This window comes from Panulirus ornatus, chromosome 1, assembly GCF_036320965.1.
Source record: "Panulirus ornatus isolate Po-2019 chromosome 1, ASM3632096v1, whole genome shotgun sequence".
NCBI lineage: Eukaryota > Metazoa > Arthropoda > Malacostraca > Decapoda > Palinuridae > Panulirus > Panulirus ornatus.
In genome coordinates, this window is record NC_092224.1 from 38,209,394 (window position 1) to 38,226,036 (window position 16,643).

General features: G+C 41.9%; 1 protein-coding gene across 1 annotated transcript in view; it reads right to left on the reverse strand.

Moving 5' to 3' along the window:
- Positions 1 to 16,643, reverse strand: part of LOC139748707 (uncharacterized) — a 128,556-nt gene that overhangs the window by 79,981 nt on the left and 31,932 nt on the right. Inside the window, exons 8-24 of the mRNA XM_071662063.1 lie at positions 16,487 to 16,639; positions 15,554 to 15,746; positions 14,190 to 14,335; positions 13,545 to 13,663; positions 12,965 to 13,099; positions 12,351 to 12,564; positions 11,225 to 11,358; positions 10,713 to 10,879; positions 8,907 to 9,080; positions 8,547 to 8,656; positions 8,144 to 8,299; positions 6,025 to 6,153; positions 5,382 to 5,566; positions 4,150 to 4,332; positions 2,634 to 2,919; positions 1,646 to 1,787; positions 857 to 1,030 (exon numbers count right to left, since the gene is read on the reverse strand). Coding sequence (XP_071518164.1) covers positions 857 to 1,030; positions 1,646 to 1,787; positions 2,634 to 2,919; positions 4,150 to 4,332; positions 5,382 to 5,566; positions 6,025 to 6,153; positions 8,144 to 8,299; positions 8,547 to 8,656; positions 8,907 to 9,080; positions 10,713 to 10,879; positions 11,225 to 11,358; positions 12,351 to 12,564; positions 12,965 to 13,099; positions 13,545 to 13,663; positions 14,190 to 14,335; positions 15,554 to 15,746; positions 16,487 to 16,639 — 2,800 coding nt within the window. The remainder of the gene's footprint in view (positions 1 to 856; positions 1,031 to 1,645; positions 1,788 to 2,633; positions 2,920 to 4,149; positions 4,333 to 5,381; positions 5,567 to 6,024; positions 6,154 to 8,143; positions 8,300 to 8,546; positions 8,657 to 8,906; positions 9,081 to 10,712; positions 10,880 to 11,224; positions 11,359 to 12,350; positions 12,565 to 12,964; positions 13,100 to 13,544; positions 13,664 to 14,189; positions 14,336 to 15,553; positions 15,747 to 16,486; positions 16,640 to 16,643) is intronic.

Here is a 16,643-nt window from a genome sequence, read left to right on the forward strand (position 1 = left end):
TCCTGTCTTATTACAATCTTTTGCCTTTATTACACTGTAAAAAATCAGTATGTTTCTCCTGGTTCTCTTAACGTCTAGTGAATCATAAATTCATCTAGAATCTTCATAATACCTTATATTATATCTTAGGCTCTTGAGATTTCGCAGGAGTAATATGAATATCTAAATACTTTCTTTTCACTTTGCATGCTACATAGTTCTTCACTGTACATGTAAAAGTTGAGTTCAATCATTGTGGATGAACCAGTTCTCTGAATCAGCCACAAAGAACTCTTCGTCACCGACAATTTTGAGATAACATAGAAGACTTATGTTTTGTATAGTTATACTAGTAGACGTCGTGCATCATATTAACGTTTTCTATAATCAGATCACATACAGAAAACCGTTAAATTTGAAGGAGGAACTTTGAAACTGTTACCGTGATTCAATATGTACATTATCTACATTAGCATATGCTTTATGGAGTTAGCTGGTAACACAATCCTATTTTCCGTGACTATAAGTCATGTAATGAAGATGTGTACAGAAGAAGGGTGGACTTTGATATCTGTGAGCCCCAAACGCTATTCTGTTTCATCTACTATATGTTCTATACAATAGATGTTAAATCTATAATGCGGTTATTAAGGTTTAAAGCTAATTAGTAGCTTCTGTGCTTTAACCTAGACTCTTAACTTGTTTATATACATGTCTCTACACACAGACACAGACACACACACACACCCATACACAGACAGACAGAAGGGGGCCAAGTGAGGATATTCCTTCAAAGGCTCAGTCGTCTGTTCCATAACGCTACCTCGGTAACGCGGGAAATGGAACTCTCTTGTGATAAGAAAGACAACTCTGGTACCTGAGACCTTGACGATCTCCTGGTCGAGCCAGGTGACGGTGAAGATGGGCGTGACGATATCCCGGCCTGACTTGCTGTAGGCGGAGAGGCCGGCCGTCAGCGTCGCTGTCTCCCGGCCGTTCAGAGCCACATTGAGGTCCAGCTGCCGCTGTAGGTCCGTCCACAGGTAGCGCCCTGACCAGCGGGCAATATACACACATCAGCACAAAGTGAACTTCCATGATGATGATGAAGCAATGGAGATCATCAACATACAATGTTTATATTGAATTACAAAAACGTTTTGCCAATGATTGACCTACACATCAACTCTTCACATGTAGACATACAGTATATATCATTCTCATCTCTCTCATCTCTCTCATCACTCCTGCTGTCTCTCTCGTCTCTCTCATCACTCCTGCTGTCTCTATCATCTCTCTCATCACTCCTGCTGTATATGCTCGACTCTCTCGTGTCTCGTATACATCTACACCTCATTCGCCACAAACATTCATCTCTCCTGGGATATCCAGATCTTCAGTTGCTTCAACATGTCTGCACCACATGTCTCTCTCCGTCTACGTACTATCATCAAATTCATCCCCTAAGCCATTGGGTTGATCAGCTGCGTGCAAAGCATGCAACTTTCCTGGTGATTTCCTGTGTCCTCAACACAGCAACGTCAGGCTGGCAAAGGAGAGAAACACAGAAGACATCGTCTATGTCCATTTTCATCATACAAATCTCGTCTCGCTCCTCAGCCAACCATACTTGCATTCTCTTTTCTCACGTTGCCTCTTATCATACCTCTTGCTGATAAGTTTGACTGGGGCGAGTGCAGATCCAAGAAAATATTCTGCATATCGAAGTCGATGTGGTATTTGACGCTGTGCTCCCGGGGCGTGGCTGTGCCCGGAGTGTTTACCGACAACAGGAAAGTGCGGTGCTCCTGTGAGGGTGAGAGAAAGAATATATATATATATATATATATATATATATATATATATATATATATATATATATATATATATATATATATATATATATGTAATATATATTGTACTTAACGTTATCGACAAAATGAATGAATATCAACCCGGAAAAGGGTAACACTGTCTCTTAGTCTATAATGATATGCATAGAAATCACGTGAAGATTTTCACATTTTGATGTACATCAATATCTAATGCTCATGTATGTACTCATGATACACATTACGAACTCCAAGTATCGTTAGTAGAAATATTTTTCGAAGCTCTCCTGTTTACTTCGACTAATTCCCTTTGTGGTTCTTGTACGTTTAAATTACAAGAAATTTAGGATTGTTCGCCAAAGGGAATAAATATTTTTTGCTAATTCAATTCTTCACCACATACAAGAAACGTTTGCTAATAGATTTTTAGGTAACTTGAATTTATCTATCTAGTCTCTACAATCGCCCCAGGAACCGTTTTCTAGGAAACAGTCCTAGTGTTACTCCAGGACCCACTTCTCAGGAGCTCCTGCAGCATCAAGGCTGCGCTACTACCGGTAGCAGGGGACTGAAAGACTCCTTTGAAATGAGAAAGTTCTTCGACGAGTCTATGCTCCCTATTGTCAAGAGCCGAGCAAAAAGCATTGATCTGTAGGAATGAATCTCTGCATACGAATGTATGAAGTTAATTTCAGTATCGAGATATGAAATCTTAAGGGAAGAACGTTCTAATCTGGCACTATATATGAGTACAAGAAACAACGCCATTTTCTCTTCGTTTACACAAAACAAGAAATAAAATCCAGGATGGATCTGTCTTACGCGCCGTCGTTCCCATGTGTAAAGCAGCTGGTACTTGGTCAACGTCGGGTCAGTCTTGTGGAGAACCACCTGCAGCTGCGAGGGCCCCGTCAGAGGGTAGAAGGGGCTTTCGGGCGCCCTGGAAGCATTGGGGTATTGCACGTTCCAGCAGAGCTTGGCGGCGAGCTGGTGCTGGAAGCCGGAGCAGCCATCCACTTCCATGCGGTCACTGGTCACACCCTCGATCACTTCCCGAGACCCGTCTACTGCCGACTCTGCCGAGCCGTGCACCAACACTAGCTGGGATCTGACGAAGGGAAATTATGTATTGAATAATAGGAATATCTGTTTGCTCACAAGGAAGTCTGCATCGGCACTACTCGACATCAAGAGACTATTTAGAAGAGGTTGATGAATATCTGTTCATATCAATACGAATTACATACATAACGCAGAACACGTGATTCGGAAAAACGGTGGTAACCACAAGAAAAATGAGACACGAAGACCCGAGTGCTTTCGTGATGATTCACATCTTCAGAGAGACAATGATTATCCATCTCTGTATCACTGAAGATGTGAATAATCACGAAAGTGCATAAGATAATGATCAGACATTCAACCAGCTGCTCCTCTTAGCTCATTTACATCCAAATTCTCTCTGAATTAACACAATCTAATAATTCCCGTTGACCATCACTCCTACTCACATGCATAATACTTGTGTACATCTCTCTTTTTAAACCAGGTATTCCCAATCGCTAGTCTTTTTCTTCAGCATAAAACTCCACAGACTCTTTACCATTTCCATTCATAGCACTGTATAACCAGTGCGTCCAAATGATAACCTCAGCTACCACATTGCTTACCTTCGTATTCAAATAATCCATCACTAATAAGCGGTCTCGCGCACCTAAACTGCTGACACACTCACTCAGCTGCTCCCAAAATACTTGCCTCTCAAATTCTCTTTTCTCATGGTCATATGCAAAAACACCAATAATTACCCATCTCTCGCCATCCACTTTCAGTTTTACCTACATCAATCCAGAATTTACTTCCCTGAACTCTATCACACACTCTCACAACCCCTGCTTCAGTTGTAGTGCTACTCCTTCCTTAGCTTTTGTCCTCTCACCAACCCCTGCCTTTACTCCTACGACAGTTCCAAACAGTTCTTTCCCTTTACCCTTGAACTTCGTTTTACTCAGAGCCAGAATATCCAGGTTTCTTTCCTGAAATATACTACCTATTTCTCCTCTCTTTTCATCTCAGAAACATCCACACACATTCAGACACCCTCGTCTGAACCTTCGAGGAGGATGAACACCCTTCACCTGGCTCCTTTTTCCATTTCCTCTTTAAGAAATTGAAATACAAGAAGGGGAGGGTTTCCAGCACCCTCTTCCCGCCCCCAGTGGTCGCCTTCCGCGACACGCAGGGAATACGAAGGTAGCAGAATTCTTCCCCCATCACTCAAGGAATAATATATCAACGTGAAAATGCAGTAACCTGCAACGAAATGGCAGCAACTCACGTGATATTGACGATATCGATCTTGTCCCTGGGCATGCTGATCTCTACCTGCATGGACTCAGAGCCACCGACGTTGAACTTGCCCTCCACCACTGTGGAGGAGTGGAGGGTGGACACCAGCTGGACGCCGGACTGTGCCGCGTGCCCGTCCACGAGCATGGACCCCACCACCTCCACACCAACACTGTTTCAAAGATAGTATCAGTATGCCAGGTATTGTAATACCATGTACCGAACTGTTAATGAAACAAAGATAACAGTAACCTGTACAAAACTGTTGATAGAATCATTATAATAGTTAATAGAATTATATTGGCAAAGTGACATTTTTGTTGGTAATTTCACAACTGCTGAAGTTATCTTAATCCCATAATAAAAGAGACACAGGCACCTTTCTCCTCTTTCGTTATAATCGAATACGTTATAATAACAGTTGAACTGAACTATACGTGTATACTACCTCAAAAATCATACAGGTTAGGGAACAGAAGATCATTGCATATAAGCAGATCTGAAAACAGCAGTGGCTTTGTGAAATTATTCGAGAATATCTGTAAGGTACAAAAGGATAAATATTCATAGACGGACGGGAGCCTTTGTGCTAACACGAAATAAATATAACCTGATTTTCATGAAGATTGACAAATCCATATTTAAGTTCATTGTTCTCTGTAACTCATTTACTGAGTCTTTATTCATCTGTTTCTTGTCACATATACCTGGATGTGAACTCAGTGCCTTAGGTAGGTAAATGAGCAGTGATTGCTCGTCAATAACCAGGAAGATTGTTTGCGTTAAAGAAGAAATAGAAAGAAAAGGATGGGAATGAGGCATTATCTTGGGTACGGTTGTCATCTATCATACGTCTGTAGTGTTATCTGCCTATGAGAATAATGCCAGGTGTTTGCGAGTAAACATTTCCAATTTGCACTAATTATGCAGAAGATATGGATTGGTAAATAGCTGGGTGATCCATGTGGCTGTTAACGCAAGAGCGCGGATGCTTATGTGATGGCTGCAACGGATGTGACATCTGGTCTTCTGCTGCTGTACCAGACTTTTCCATGTTAGCAAAATGCTTCTTAACATTATGAGGATGATTACAAGAACAACGAAGCCCGTGTCGCAATCATCTGCACCTCAACCCTCGTTTATGCAACCACTGTCGTAAAACTTATGACCCAGAGTCCACGAACGCAGTCACCCACTCCACAAACACAGTCACTCACTGACCTGGGTTTAAGCTCTCCGTTGATGCCCACTCGGCCTGTCTGGAAGAAGGAGAGGTCGATGTTCCCGCTAGCGTGGATGTCGAGGGCCACACTAGCGGTGAGGCTGAGGTTCAGGGGAAGTCCAGCCGTGGTGGGGATGATGAACGTTGAGTCTGCCGCCAGCCACGACTTCTGCAGGTTGATGTCCTAAAACAAGAGGAAGTTATGCATTGCAAGAGGAAGTTATGCATTCCAGGAGGAAGTTTTGTAAGCTACGCATTGTAAGGGGAAATTACACATTAGATGAAATTGCGTATTGCAAGAGGAAGTTACACTTTACAAGAGGCTTTTGTTTCACTTTTGTTAAGAGTAGCTGTGGGCGTGATGGAGTCAATAGAAACAAATGTCTCTTGTTGGAACAATGCATTGGGTTTGTATACCGGAGTCTGACAGAAGAATTGGAAAGCCAAGGAGTTCTCATTTGCTCGCTTCTTTATTCCTCTTAAACCAATAGATGATGAATTTCATCTAAATCAGCTCATGATTATAAACGCGGAAATCTGTCATAAATGAGCATTGAGAAAATAGATCCAACTGTCCAAAAGTCGGTCCCTTGATGATCTTTAGGTGAGAGAAAGAAGAAAGGCGAGGGGGAGTAAGTTTACCTGTCCTTCGTTGAGGAGTCGAATCCTCTCAACTGGGTTGAGGGTGTTGATAGCCTCCATGATCTTGTCCATCCCGTGCAGGTGACGGTAGTAGATCTCGCTCCCGAAGGTCTTCATGTGTAGTGATAACTGCGTCCACCACGAGAAGAGAGAATGTAAATAATGATTAATAAAGTAAAGAAAAAAGTTTTTTTTATAAGGCGGCGTCTGGTACGCTCATGTACGTTCCGTAAAGTTGGAAGAGAATGTTGATATAGTGTTGGGATATATATATATATATATATATATATATATATATATATATATATATATATATATATATATATATATATATATATATTTCTACATATTCGCCATTTCCCGCATAAGCGAGGTAGCGTTAAGATCAGAGGACTGAGCCTTAGAAGGAATATCCTCACTTGGCCCCCTTCTCTGTTCCTTCTTTTGGAAAAATTAAAACGAGAAGGGAGGATTTCCAGCCCCTCGCTCCCTCCCCGTTTAGTCGTCTTTCCTCTGTTCCTCCGTGCGATGATGACGGTGCCGATAGACCCACATCATCCAGCTCTTCCCATTTTCTGATAACTCACGACCGCATCACTCAAGCACAAATAGTTGATCTTCATCTTAACGGGCTGTTACATTCGCTTGTTACCTTACGCTGGACAGAAAACTGTTCTCGTTCTCCATTTATAATGCAAAGATGAGTTCTGACCCAAACATAACGATTTTCAATACTACGTTCCATGTTCTCTCTCTTCTGTCCGTATCTCACCGAAACAAAAACAAATGATTAATATAAAATGATCACATAACACACTTTATCACAGCTCGCAGCCAACCACACTTCACATCTATAAAATCATTTATTATTCAGTTTTCCTTCATTACCGTGCAAATATAACTAATTACATGAATTATTCATCCGTGTTCAGATCTTCTTTTCATACGGAATGGTGTCATTTCTGAATGAATGAATTATGGTTATTCTTCATCATCCAAAGTCCATTAACTTTCGCCACCACTGCGCTGACACCGTACCTCTGCTTCACAGCAACACTTACCACCGAAACTGTTTCCCTTATGGCCTTAAACTTTCGTAACCAGTTTCATTGTGACAACAACCCAAACATCCGACTCGCGTTGGTCAACTCCCTTCTTCAACGGATGATAATTCACGTAGTAAAGTCCAAATCATTCTTTCTGTTTGTTCTAGTTTTTCTCCCACATTCAACTAAGCCTCACACACCCCCAAGAATACTGTGACCCAAGGGGTCATAATAAGTATATAAACACACACACACACACACACACGAAGTTTTAAGACGTCGCCATCACGTCGATGATCCTATAAAAGCTCTCTCTCTCTCTCTCTCTCTCTCTCTCTCTCTCTCTCTCTCTCTCTCTCTCTCTCTCTCTCTCTCTCTCTCTCTCTCTCTCTACCCAGCATCTACCACACATAACCATATATCACACACCTTTAATCTAACAAACACTTTATAAGTAGTCAGTTACTTTAACTATTATCATCCGTCTCCTACATGCAATATGATGTAACGTTTTCCAAACTTGTAAGCAAAATATCTTCCCTGTGTTTGTTTTTAAGTTGTTGGTCACCTTCTATACACTGTCCTGGTTTACTCTAACTTTCATCTGTGCTTCAGATCATATCATCATCTTTCGCATGTGCCGATACAAAGCTGTTCAGCTGATGTCACATGATTATCCTCATTAGAGACTGTTAACGCTGATTTAGCACACAGTATTTCGCTCATTAACATTAACTTCGCTCATTAACGAAGATCCACATCAAGGCCGGGCATTAGATGAAATATAGTGAGGTTAATGAAACGGGGGAAAGATCAGATCAGTGCAGTGATGGTGAGGTATATGGCCATAAACAACTTCGTTGCAGTGTTGGTGAGGTGTGTGGTATAAGTGATGCTTATAAACCAAATGAACCCCACTTTAGCATAAGACTCAACAACACAGGTTGGCCTCATTGATATACGTCTCAAAAAAATGATGATTTCATGTCTACTTATGCACCAGTGATTGTCCTGGAAATTAACTGGTAAAAAGAAAGGAGGTAGAAATCTAAGGACAGTTGTTTTTACATTACCTCAGCGCCTCTGTTGAGATATTCGTCCTGCTTGCCAGTCTTTTTGATGAGGTCGAGAATCTTGGGGTTGTTGATGCCTGGAGGATCCTGCTGTGAGGGAGTCGGTCTGAAGATACTGTCAACGTAGCGATCCCAGCCCTCGACACGCGCACCTACCTGATTCAGGGAACGGGACACTGAAACTCTGTTGCTACTTCTGTATCTCCTGTTTTTTATGTAATGATTTCGTGCAAGAAAAATACATACAAAAAGAAAGTCAAATATACAGTCATTGGTATGATGGGTATCAGTTTCAATCCCATCGCTCCCAAATCTCATATAATAAATGACTTGAAACCTCCCTGAATACTATTCATGAACAATCTAGCTCGTGAATCTGCTGCATGCGTATTGCCCCTGTTACCTCAAGGAGGTTGAGAGAGTGGCCGAACAGGTCTGTGGTGAAGTTGAACACTGCTGACCGTGGGATATACGACTTCTGGGAAAACACTACGTTCATGTCCACACTTCCTCCTGACAACACATACAGTTTTGTGAAAAGTTACCCTTATTTCGCAATGACTCTTTATATCTTGTCCTCAGACACATGACTATCACATATGACATCCATGATGCTATACAGTCTTTGAGGTACGTATTGCTTCAAATATATTTGCCAGGACAAGAAAAAAAGATGAAGTTTTCATGAAAATATAAAAATCTGCACAGTGAAGGCGAAACAGTAAGTTACCCTTGATGACGGAGGTCACTCAAGATGGCTCACCTATGTTCAGTTCATCGTAGAAACCGGACCACTCAATGTTCCTGGAGAACTTCCTAACATCGACTGAGAACTTCGAGGAGATCTCCTGGTTAGAGAGGAGTCCCTGAACCTCCGCTCGGGAGGGCATTCCAGTTTCCTTCAGGTTCTGCAGGTGCGTCCACACAAACGAGCCAACTGCAGACATGTAGCATAAGAATGTTACATATAACAGCCTAAAGAAGCAGCAGCAATACATTGTTTGGAATGACAAGGAGTAAAACTGAATTGGAAGATGCATCCTGAATATTAAGATGAAATCCAGCAAGACGGCGGGATTGGATGGTATTGCAGTTGAATTCATTAGTAAAGCGGGTGACTGTTGTTGATTGGTTGGTAAGGATGTTCTATTTATGTATGGATCATGGTGAAGCGCCTGAGGATTGCCGGAATGCATGTATAGTGCCAATGAATAAAGGCAAAAGGGAGAAAGGTGAGTGTTCAAACTACAGAGGCATAAGCTTTTTAAGTATTCCTAGGAAGTTTTATGGGATGGTATTGATTGAGAGGGTGAAGACATGCACAGACCATCAGATTGGGAAAGAGCAGTGTGGTTTCAGAAGTGAGAGGATGTGTGGATCAGATGTTTGCTCTAAAGGAATGTGTCCAGGAAATACTCATAGAAACAGAAGAATTTGTATATGGCACTTATGGATTTGAAGAAAGCATATAATAGTGCTTAATAGAGATGTCCTGTGTAAGGTCTTAAGAACATATAATGAGCAAAGAGAGCTGTTAGAAGCCATGTGGCCTCTTTTCGTCTGCTCGTCACGGTTCCTCGCTAACATGAGCAAGGTGTGTATATATGTATGTATATATATATATATATATATATATATATATATATATATATATATATATATATATTATTGAATCAAACCGCAAATTGAGAGAAAGCTTACCTCTGCCGCACACTTCATCAGCATATACTCAATCATCCTTCCTCCCTAGAAAACACATTGACAAAACATGAACCCGTTTACGACTTGTTAAGTCTAAATCAAAACCCTCTAGCCCACCCAAGTCTCAAACTCCACTCTGCCAGACACACACCCAGCTGAAACTATACTCCCCAGGTAGGTACGAAACATGCTTTCTCTTCAGCATTTTGGACATAACCCATCCCTCCATCATGATAAGCACCGATTCAACGCATCACAAGACCCGTTATGCCCACGATGCATCTTTCATATAGAAGACAACCAACACGTATTCCTCGTTTGTCCTGCACTCAGCCACAGAAAGACATACACAAAACTTCGTTGCATATATTGACCTGTGGTCCTGTCCAGTGGACGTGACATGCGTCCTGAGTGCTACTGAAGTTCCTGGGACGGAGAGGCAACGTAAGGTATAAGGTATAACTTATGATTTGTTTTAGGTAAAATGACTCTGGAATTTCTGGTCAACTTTTTACTATGTCGTTACTACTTAAAAGGTTTCCTTCATATATCCTTTATCTAACTATATAGTCGTTTCTTGGTAAATTTTATTCCCATGACTTTAGGAGATAGTTTATAATAATTTATTCATTTTTCCTACTCCGTTCTTTCCATTCCCTTCTGCTGTCACACTAATTGATGCTCTTTCAATACAAATTCTGCGGAATTTCCTAGATAACCGGTCTTTTTCCAGGTACTGGAATTCATCCTTCCAGTACCTTCGTAGTCTTCCTGGAACCTTCTCCTGCTTTGGAAGTGTCCGTGTGTATGAGTCACCTTCAGTTCACAACGGACTGAAATAAATGAGACACTGCGGTCAAGTTGTTACCTTGGTTGACTTCCTCGTAGAGGAGCATGTGTTTGACGAGCTTGACGGTCTGGAAATCTGCGCAGCGCATGAGTTCCAGGTATGCGGCGATGCGCAGCTCCGAGTCTTGACTGGCGTCTAAGAAGAAATTCTGCAGTGGTTCTCTCGACACGTTGCACGGAAATCGTCTAGGAGAGGGAAGGCAAAGTGAAGGATGGATGTGATACTACTTGACCTAACTCATACGAAGACCATTGGTTGCATCATACCCAAACTCTGGCTAAGAGCAGCCGGTAGTAGTCCCGCATTTGCCAATAATTCAAGCGTGACACATTATATTACATCCATGAAAAGTTCTTATCATACCGTATCTGCTGATGTATGTTTTAATCCTTTATTGTACTAATCATCTATACTTTCTGGTATGATGTTTTGAACTGATATCAGATATTCGTTCGTCCTACATGAACAAAAAAGTATTACAAGGTTATAACACTGGTAGCCGCAAGATGCTGAAGAACAGGAGAGCTTACCTGAAGGCGGTGATGGCGCCCACCTTGATTTCGTTCTCGTTGCTCTCGTTTAAGAAGCACTTAGCCAAGCTGTTCGGAATGGCTTCTGTGACTGCAAGACCAGCGTTGCCGATCCCCTTCAACGCCAATAAAACCTAAAAATAAAATCACGCGTTAATTCACCTGAAACCTTTTCTATGCTCAGAGTTTCAGAGTCGCCACATGGTACAGTGCTGCGGAACCATCAATGATAAGCTGTGGTTTCCTATTTACATCTTATATGGCATTTTCCCTACCAACATGTAACACTGGAAGATTGGCAGCTCACACATTACCTGTGGGCAACTGTTCATATTTACTCTACGTACCATAGACCAAGCAACACCGCTGGAAATATCTTCAGCCACGGTTACTAAATATTGATAACTGTTCGCTATGTATGGTCTAGGAATATGAGGGAAATACGTAAATAACTCCTTGTAGGCTACAGAACGAAGATAAATGAGAGAATAAGAGAAGAGGAGCGGGTTAGTAGGTTGATGTACAGTCTTTGACTGTGTTTATATACTAAGATCGGTTGGAGGGTATAAAGAAAGCTACGAACTAAATGACTGAAGAACGTATAGCAAACTCGTCAAAAGAAGAGAAGCTGTTCGAAAGAAATATCAAGGGTATTAGCCATCCAAGATGGTGCTTCCATTGCCGTCCAAGATCAAGCAAGCAATTGCCTAAAGTTTAGGCCCTAACCAAAATTTGAGCTAGACTTCAAATGAGAATCATACTCTTAAGATTGTATAACACCAAGTAATACCACTCGAACTAGAGTTACTATCATGATTCATCACCTGCCACAACGAACAGTGAAATCAGTAAGCCAACATAACGCTGCTCTACGTGAGGTTTAGCAGGTTGCATGTACTTCTGTGTACCACTAGCCATAGAAAATGGCGGTATGGTAGTGTTCTGATGAAGACTGAGCTTGTAGAACTATTTTCATCCATACATCGTAAAGAAAACGTTGCTCTGTCGCTTCCACTTGGAGCACATACTCAAGTAGAATACCCTGCTTCTTCCGTCTACCCGCCTACTCATAATGCCGAATTAGATATTCATGATCATAGACTCGAGCTGTTATCATTATACTGACCTGGATCTTGTGTTCGGAAGTCTCCTCTCTACAGCTGGAGGCCAGGAAGCCATGGAGAGCCTCCATGACTCGACGGACAGGGAGTTCACTGTGGCAGGAGGGGTGGTCTCGACAGTATGTGTGTACTAGGGAGCCGACGCCCAGGAATGCGTCTGCTGCAACAGGCCGTGACTCCAGCAGAGGCGCTGCCTCCGATATCGCGTCCAGATCAGGTCTGGTGGATCAGATTCTTCCTGGTTATAAGCTGACATACCCGTACATGGATGGATGTCTATGTGTACAATTATAAAAAACAGACGTCGACGCATACATACACACAGTATAGTACTTACACATCTGTTACATGTACATGTACACCTCACACACTCTCACACACACAGAGAAAAGAAACACTCAGACTTACATACACATATGCACGTGCATACGACAGTCAAACTTGTATCCAAACTTCCATATGAAAGCACACATACAGAAATAAACACAAGCACTAGCTCAGGACCAAACAAACATTTGTAAAAGACAAATAACAAAACTACAAACTCTAAAACACACACACACACAGACACACAGACACACACACACACACACACACACACACACACACACACACTTACCTGGGTATGAAGGCAAGGGAGTTGAGCCAAGTGTTGGCCATGATATCGTTGACTTGCTCGAGCTCCATGAGATCTCTCATGACTCCAATACTGGCCCCGGTCCCCACCATGGGCAGGGCGTCTTCGAAAACCGACCTGAGGAGGAGGGAAGAAGCACATATGAATCATTACTAATCTCTACCCCTCATCGTTGATTATCTTGTTGTTTAACCCGACTGATATACCAGTAAAGAGGCACTTTAGCGAAGCCGTATTCTCGTCAGTTGACACAAACAAGAGTACGGTCTCGTCAAGCTCCTCCCTTTAAAAGGAGTCCGTACTGCTCCTGCTACTGAGTATAGCGCAGCCTTGAAACCGCAGATGCTCCTTGATGAAGGGTTATGGGATTGTATAATAATAATAACCAACAGTCAGCACCCAAAACAACCTTGAGTAAGTGAAAGCTTGTTTGAAATAATCAGTAAGGGTCAAGGGTCAGGTGAAATGCATCTTCGTTCTACCAGGGCTCTTAACCTGACCCATAAGGGACACGTCAAAGATCTGTTGTTCTATAATAACAAAATAATTCCGTGTATGTTACCTTTCGGAGCCCCATGTGCGATCCTCAGCGATGGACCACATCTGCTGGAAGCTAAGGTGTCGCATGGCCTGGACCAACTCGATGAAGAGTCGCGGGGCGTTTGTCGCAACCCCCTCGCTCTGCCGATGAAAACCTGCTTGATTAATGAAATTACGACGACAGAGATATAGTCATGTGCATATTTATACACGGATCATATCGGTGATGATCTTTCAACACCAACGTTTTTAGCATCACCTGAGTCTTCCTACGATGACTAGATCATATAAATCTTCAAGTCGGACAGCACTTACTGAAAGCTCACAAAAGGCAATTATTTCATGTTTCCTTTTGAGGAATGAAGGTTTCTTTTTGGCATTTCAGATTTACTTGTATTTACCTCTTACGCTGCCACACGTTAAAGACTTAAGCCCACCGACATGACGTTTAATATTTCCATAATGAACAAATTTACAGTTCACATGTCCCAATACATCACGAAACAATCTAAACTATACGTACATAACTGCCATTTGGTTAGCACAAATAACCACACAGGAGGACAAACTTCACGAAACATCTTCACTATGGCTTGGCCTGAGTAGTCCTCAGATCTTCAAGGAAGTCTAGAGTGGCCAGAGAAGACAGGTGTTATGATATACGTACCCTCCCGTTATCAGCTATTGTGTCGAGGAGGTAAGCGACGCGGGACCTCCAGACCTGTCCGTCGTCGACGCCTTCGGCAGTCATTCCCTCCAGGTGTATGTGGTTGTGATGGTCGTAGCGCAAGTCCGTCCGCCCGTGGACGGCACCTGCAGCAGTGTTCAGTCATAATCCTCACCATACAGACATTCTGTTTCGTCAACCGAGGTCTATTTCAGTACAGTTCTTCATATGGCTTTCAAGAGCTATTGATATTCAAGGATCAGTATCTACGATTTATTATCATTATATATATATATATATATATATATATATATATATATATATATATATATATATATATATATATATATATATATATATTATCCCTGGGGATAGGGGAGAAAGAATACTTCCCACGTATTCCCTGCGTGTCGTACAAGGCGACTAAAAGGGGAGGGAGCGGGGGGCTAGAAATCCTCCCCTCTCGCTTTTTTTTTTAATTTTCCAAAAGAAGGAACAGAGAAGAGGGCCAGGTGAGGATATTCCCTCAAAGGTCCAGTCCTCTGTTCTTAATGCTACCTCGCTAACGCGGGAAATGGTGAATAGTTTGAAAGAAAGATATATATATATATATATATATATATATATATATATATATATATATATATATATATATATATATGTATATTCTTCTTTGCTGAAAATCTCAACAAATCTTTACCCTAACCTCCACATGGTAGTGGTTAGACATGCCACCGGCAACCCATCTCAGCACATTTACATCTAAAAGCCTCTCTTTTGAACTCCTATCAATATGTATGTTATCCAATAACATCAGGTGCACACAATTTACACTTTCAACATCCAGTGCAAACACAGACCTGTAGACTCTCATGACGCCATGTCTGAGCAGGGTCTATAGGTGGTGAAGTACAATTATCATTACACGAAAGTATGCGAGCCAACATCAAAGACTACATCCTACATCCATGCCAAGATGACCATATGATTATATATTATCAAGAAAACGTATCTTTCTGACGTCATCACAAATACCTAAATTTGGAAAACAAATATTTTGACGGTTATGCTAAGCAATACAATGACATCTTGATAAAAAATAAACATTAAACCCCTTCCAAATGAATATGGTATATAAAAGGTTCAGATTCCAAGAGGAAAATCAACAACGTATTGAGAATCAGAGTCACTTCCGGGTTAGCCTAAGCCACAGTCATCTTATCCTCAGAATCTTGAGTAAGGCGAACCTTCTTCAACATCCCTCCCTAACCACTATACCCCCTGGCTAAGGAACTGGTCACCGTAACTCGTCCAGGAATAATCAGGGACGAGATCTTGCTACCTGTGCGGGTACTGTGCCTCACCCATTTTGGACGTAGAGAAGGTCTGCCTGGAGAAGGAGATGTTCTGGGTGACGTTGGTGATGATGCCACCCTTCTCAGAGCTGAAGGGTGTGAAGCGGTGTTGTTCGTGGCAGCTGGCCGCCTGCACCAGACCCTTTCCGATCTCCTGGACACATACGCTGCTGCTGTTCAGCAACGGGATGTTGTGTCTTCCCTGATGATAGTCACAGATTGTTTAGTGATCATGTCACGTCATCTCACTCTACATGAAACGCACTTTATGAACTTTTGATGAAAACGACGAAGATATGCACAAAGGATTTTCTGCTCCTTTAAGAAATGCGAAACATTTCATCATAAAACCTCATCTCGTTACCTCCAAGTTTCGTAATGATTACTAACGCATTTGTAGACGTTAAATGAATAGAGATGAAACGGTCATGCACAAAAACTAACATTAACAATCCTATCACCTCATCGTTGTAGTTAATGAACTCTTAATTTATAACTTTTAGTTATCAAGTCGTCAGTAGTGTAAGTGGATCCTCACACTGTGTCATAAGGGGTTTGATAAAGAATGTGACGAGGATCTAAACAATCAGATAACAACTGTGATGAAGATGAATGGAGGCAGATATGAAATATGATAACAAGGAAATTGGTCGAATATTTGTAACTGCAAAATTGAAAGTGTTAAGATGCTGCGACGAAGACATGATGGGCTAAATGGATAGTCGTAAGGAGCAGATATATTCATTGAAAACAAGATAATTAGTCAGATATTCAAAGTAGAAGAAACAATGTGTCAAATCCTCGGTATAACCGAGGTTTGAAGGACCAGATAACCGCTATAGCACACACACACACACACACACACACACACACACACACACACACACACACAGAGGAAAAGCCCCTACTCAAGTGAGAACGTAAGGAGGCAAACATACTCACCCCTATGAAGGCGTAGGGTATACCCTGTACGGCGGAGGTGGTCGATGATCGGGAGGTGCAGGAGGGAATATTACGAGTCTTCTGGATGAGGAGGCGAGTGCCGACTGCTCCAGTCACCACATAGTCTACCTGGCACGTCCCCACCACGTCCGTCTGC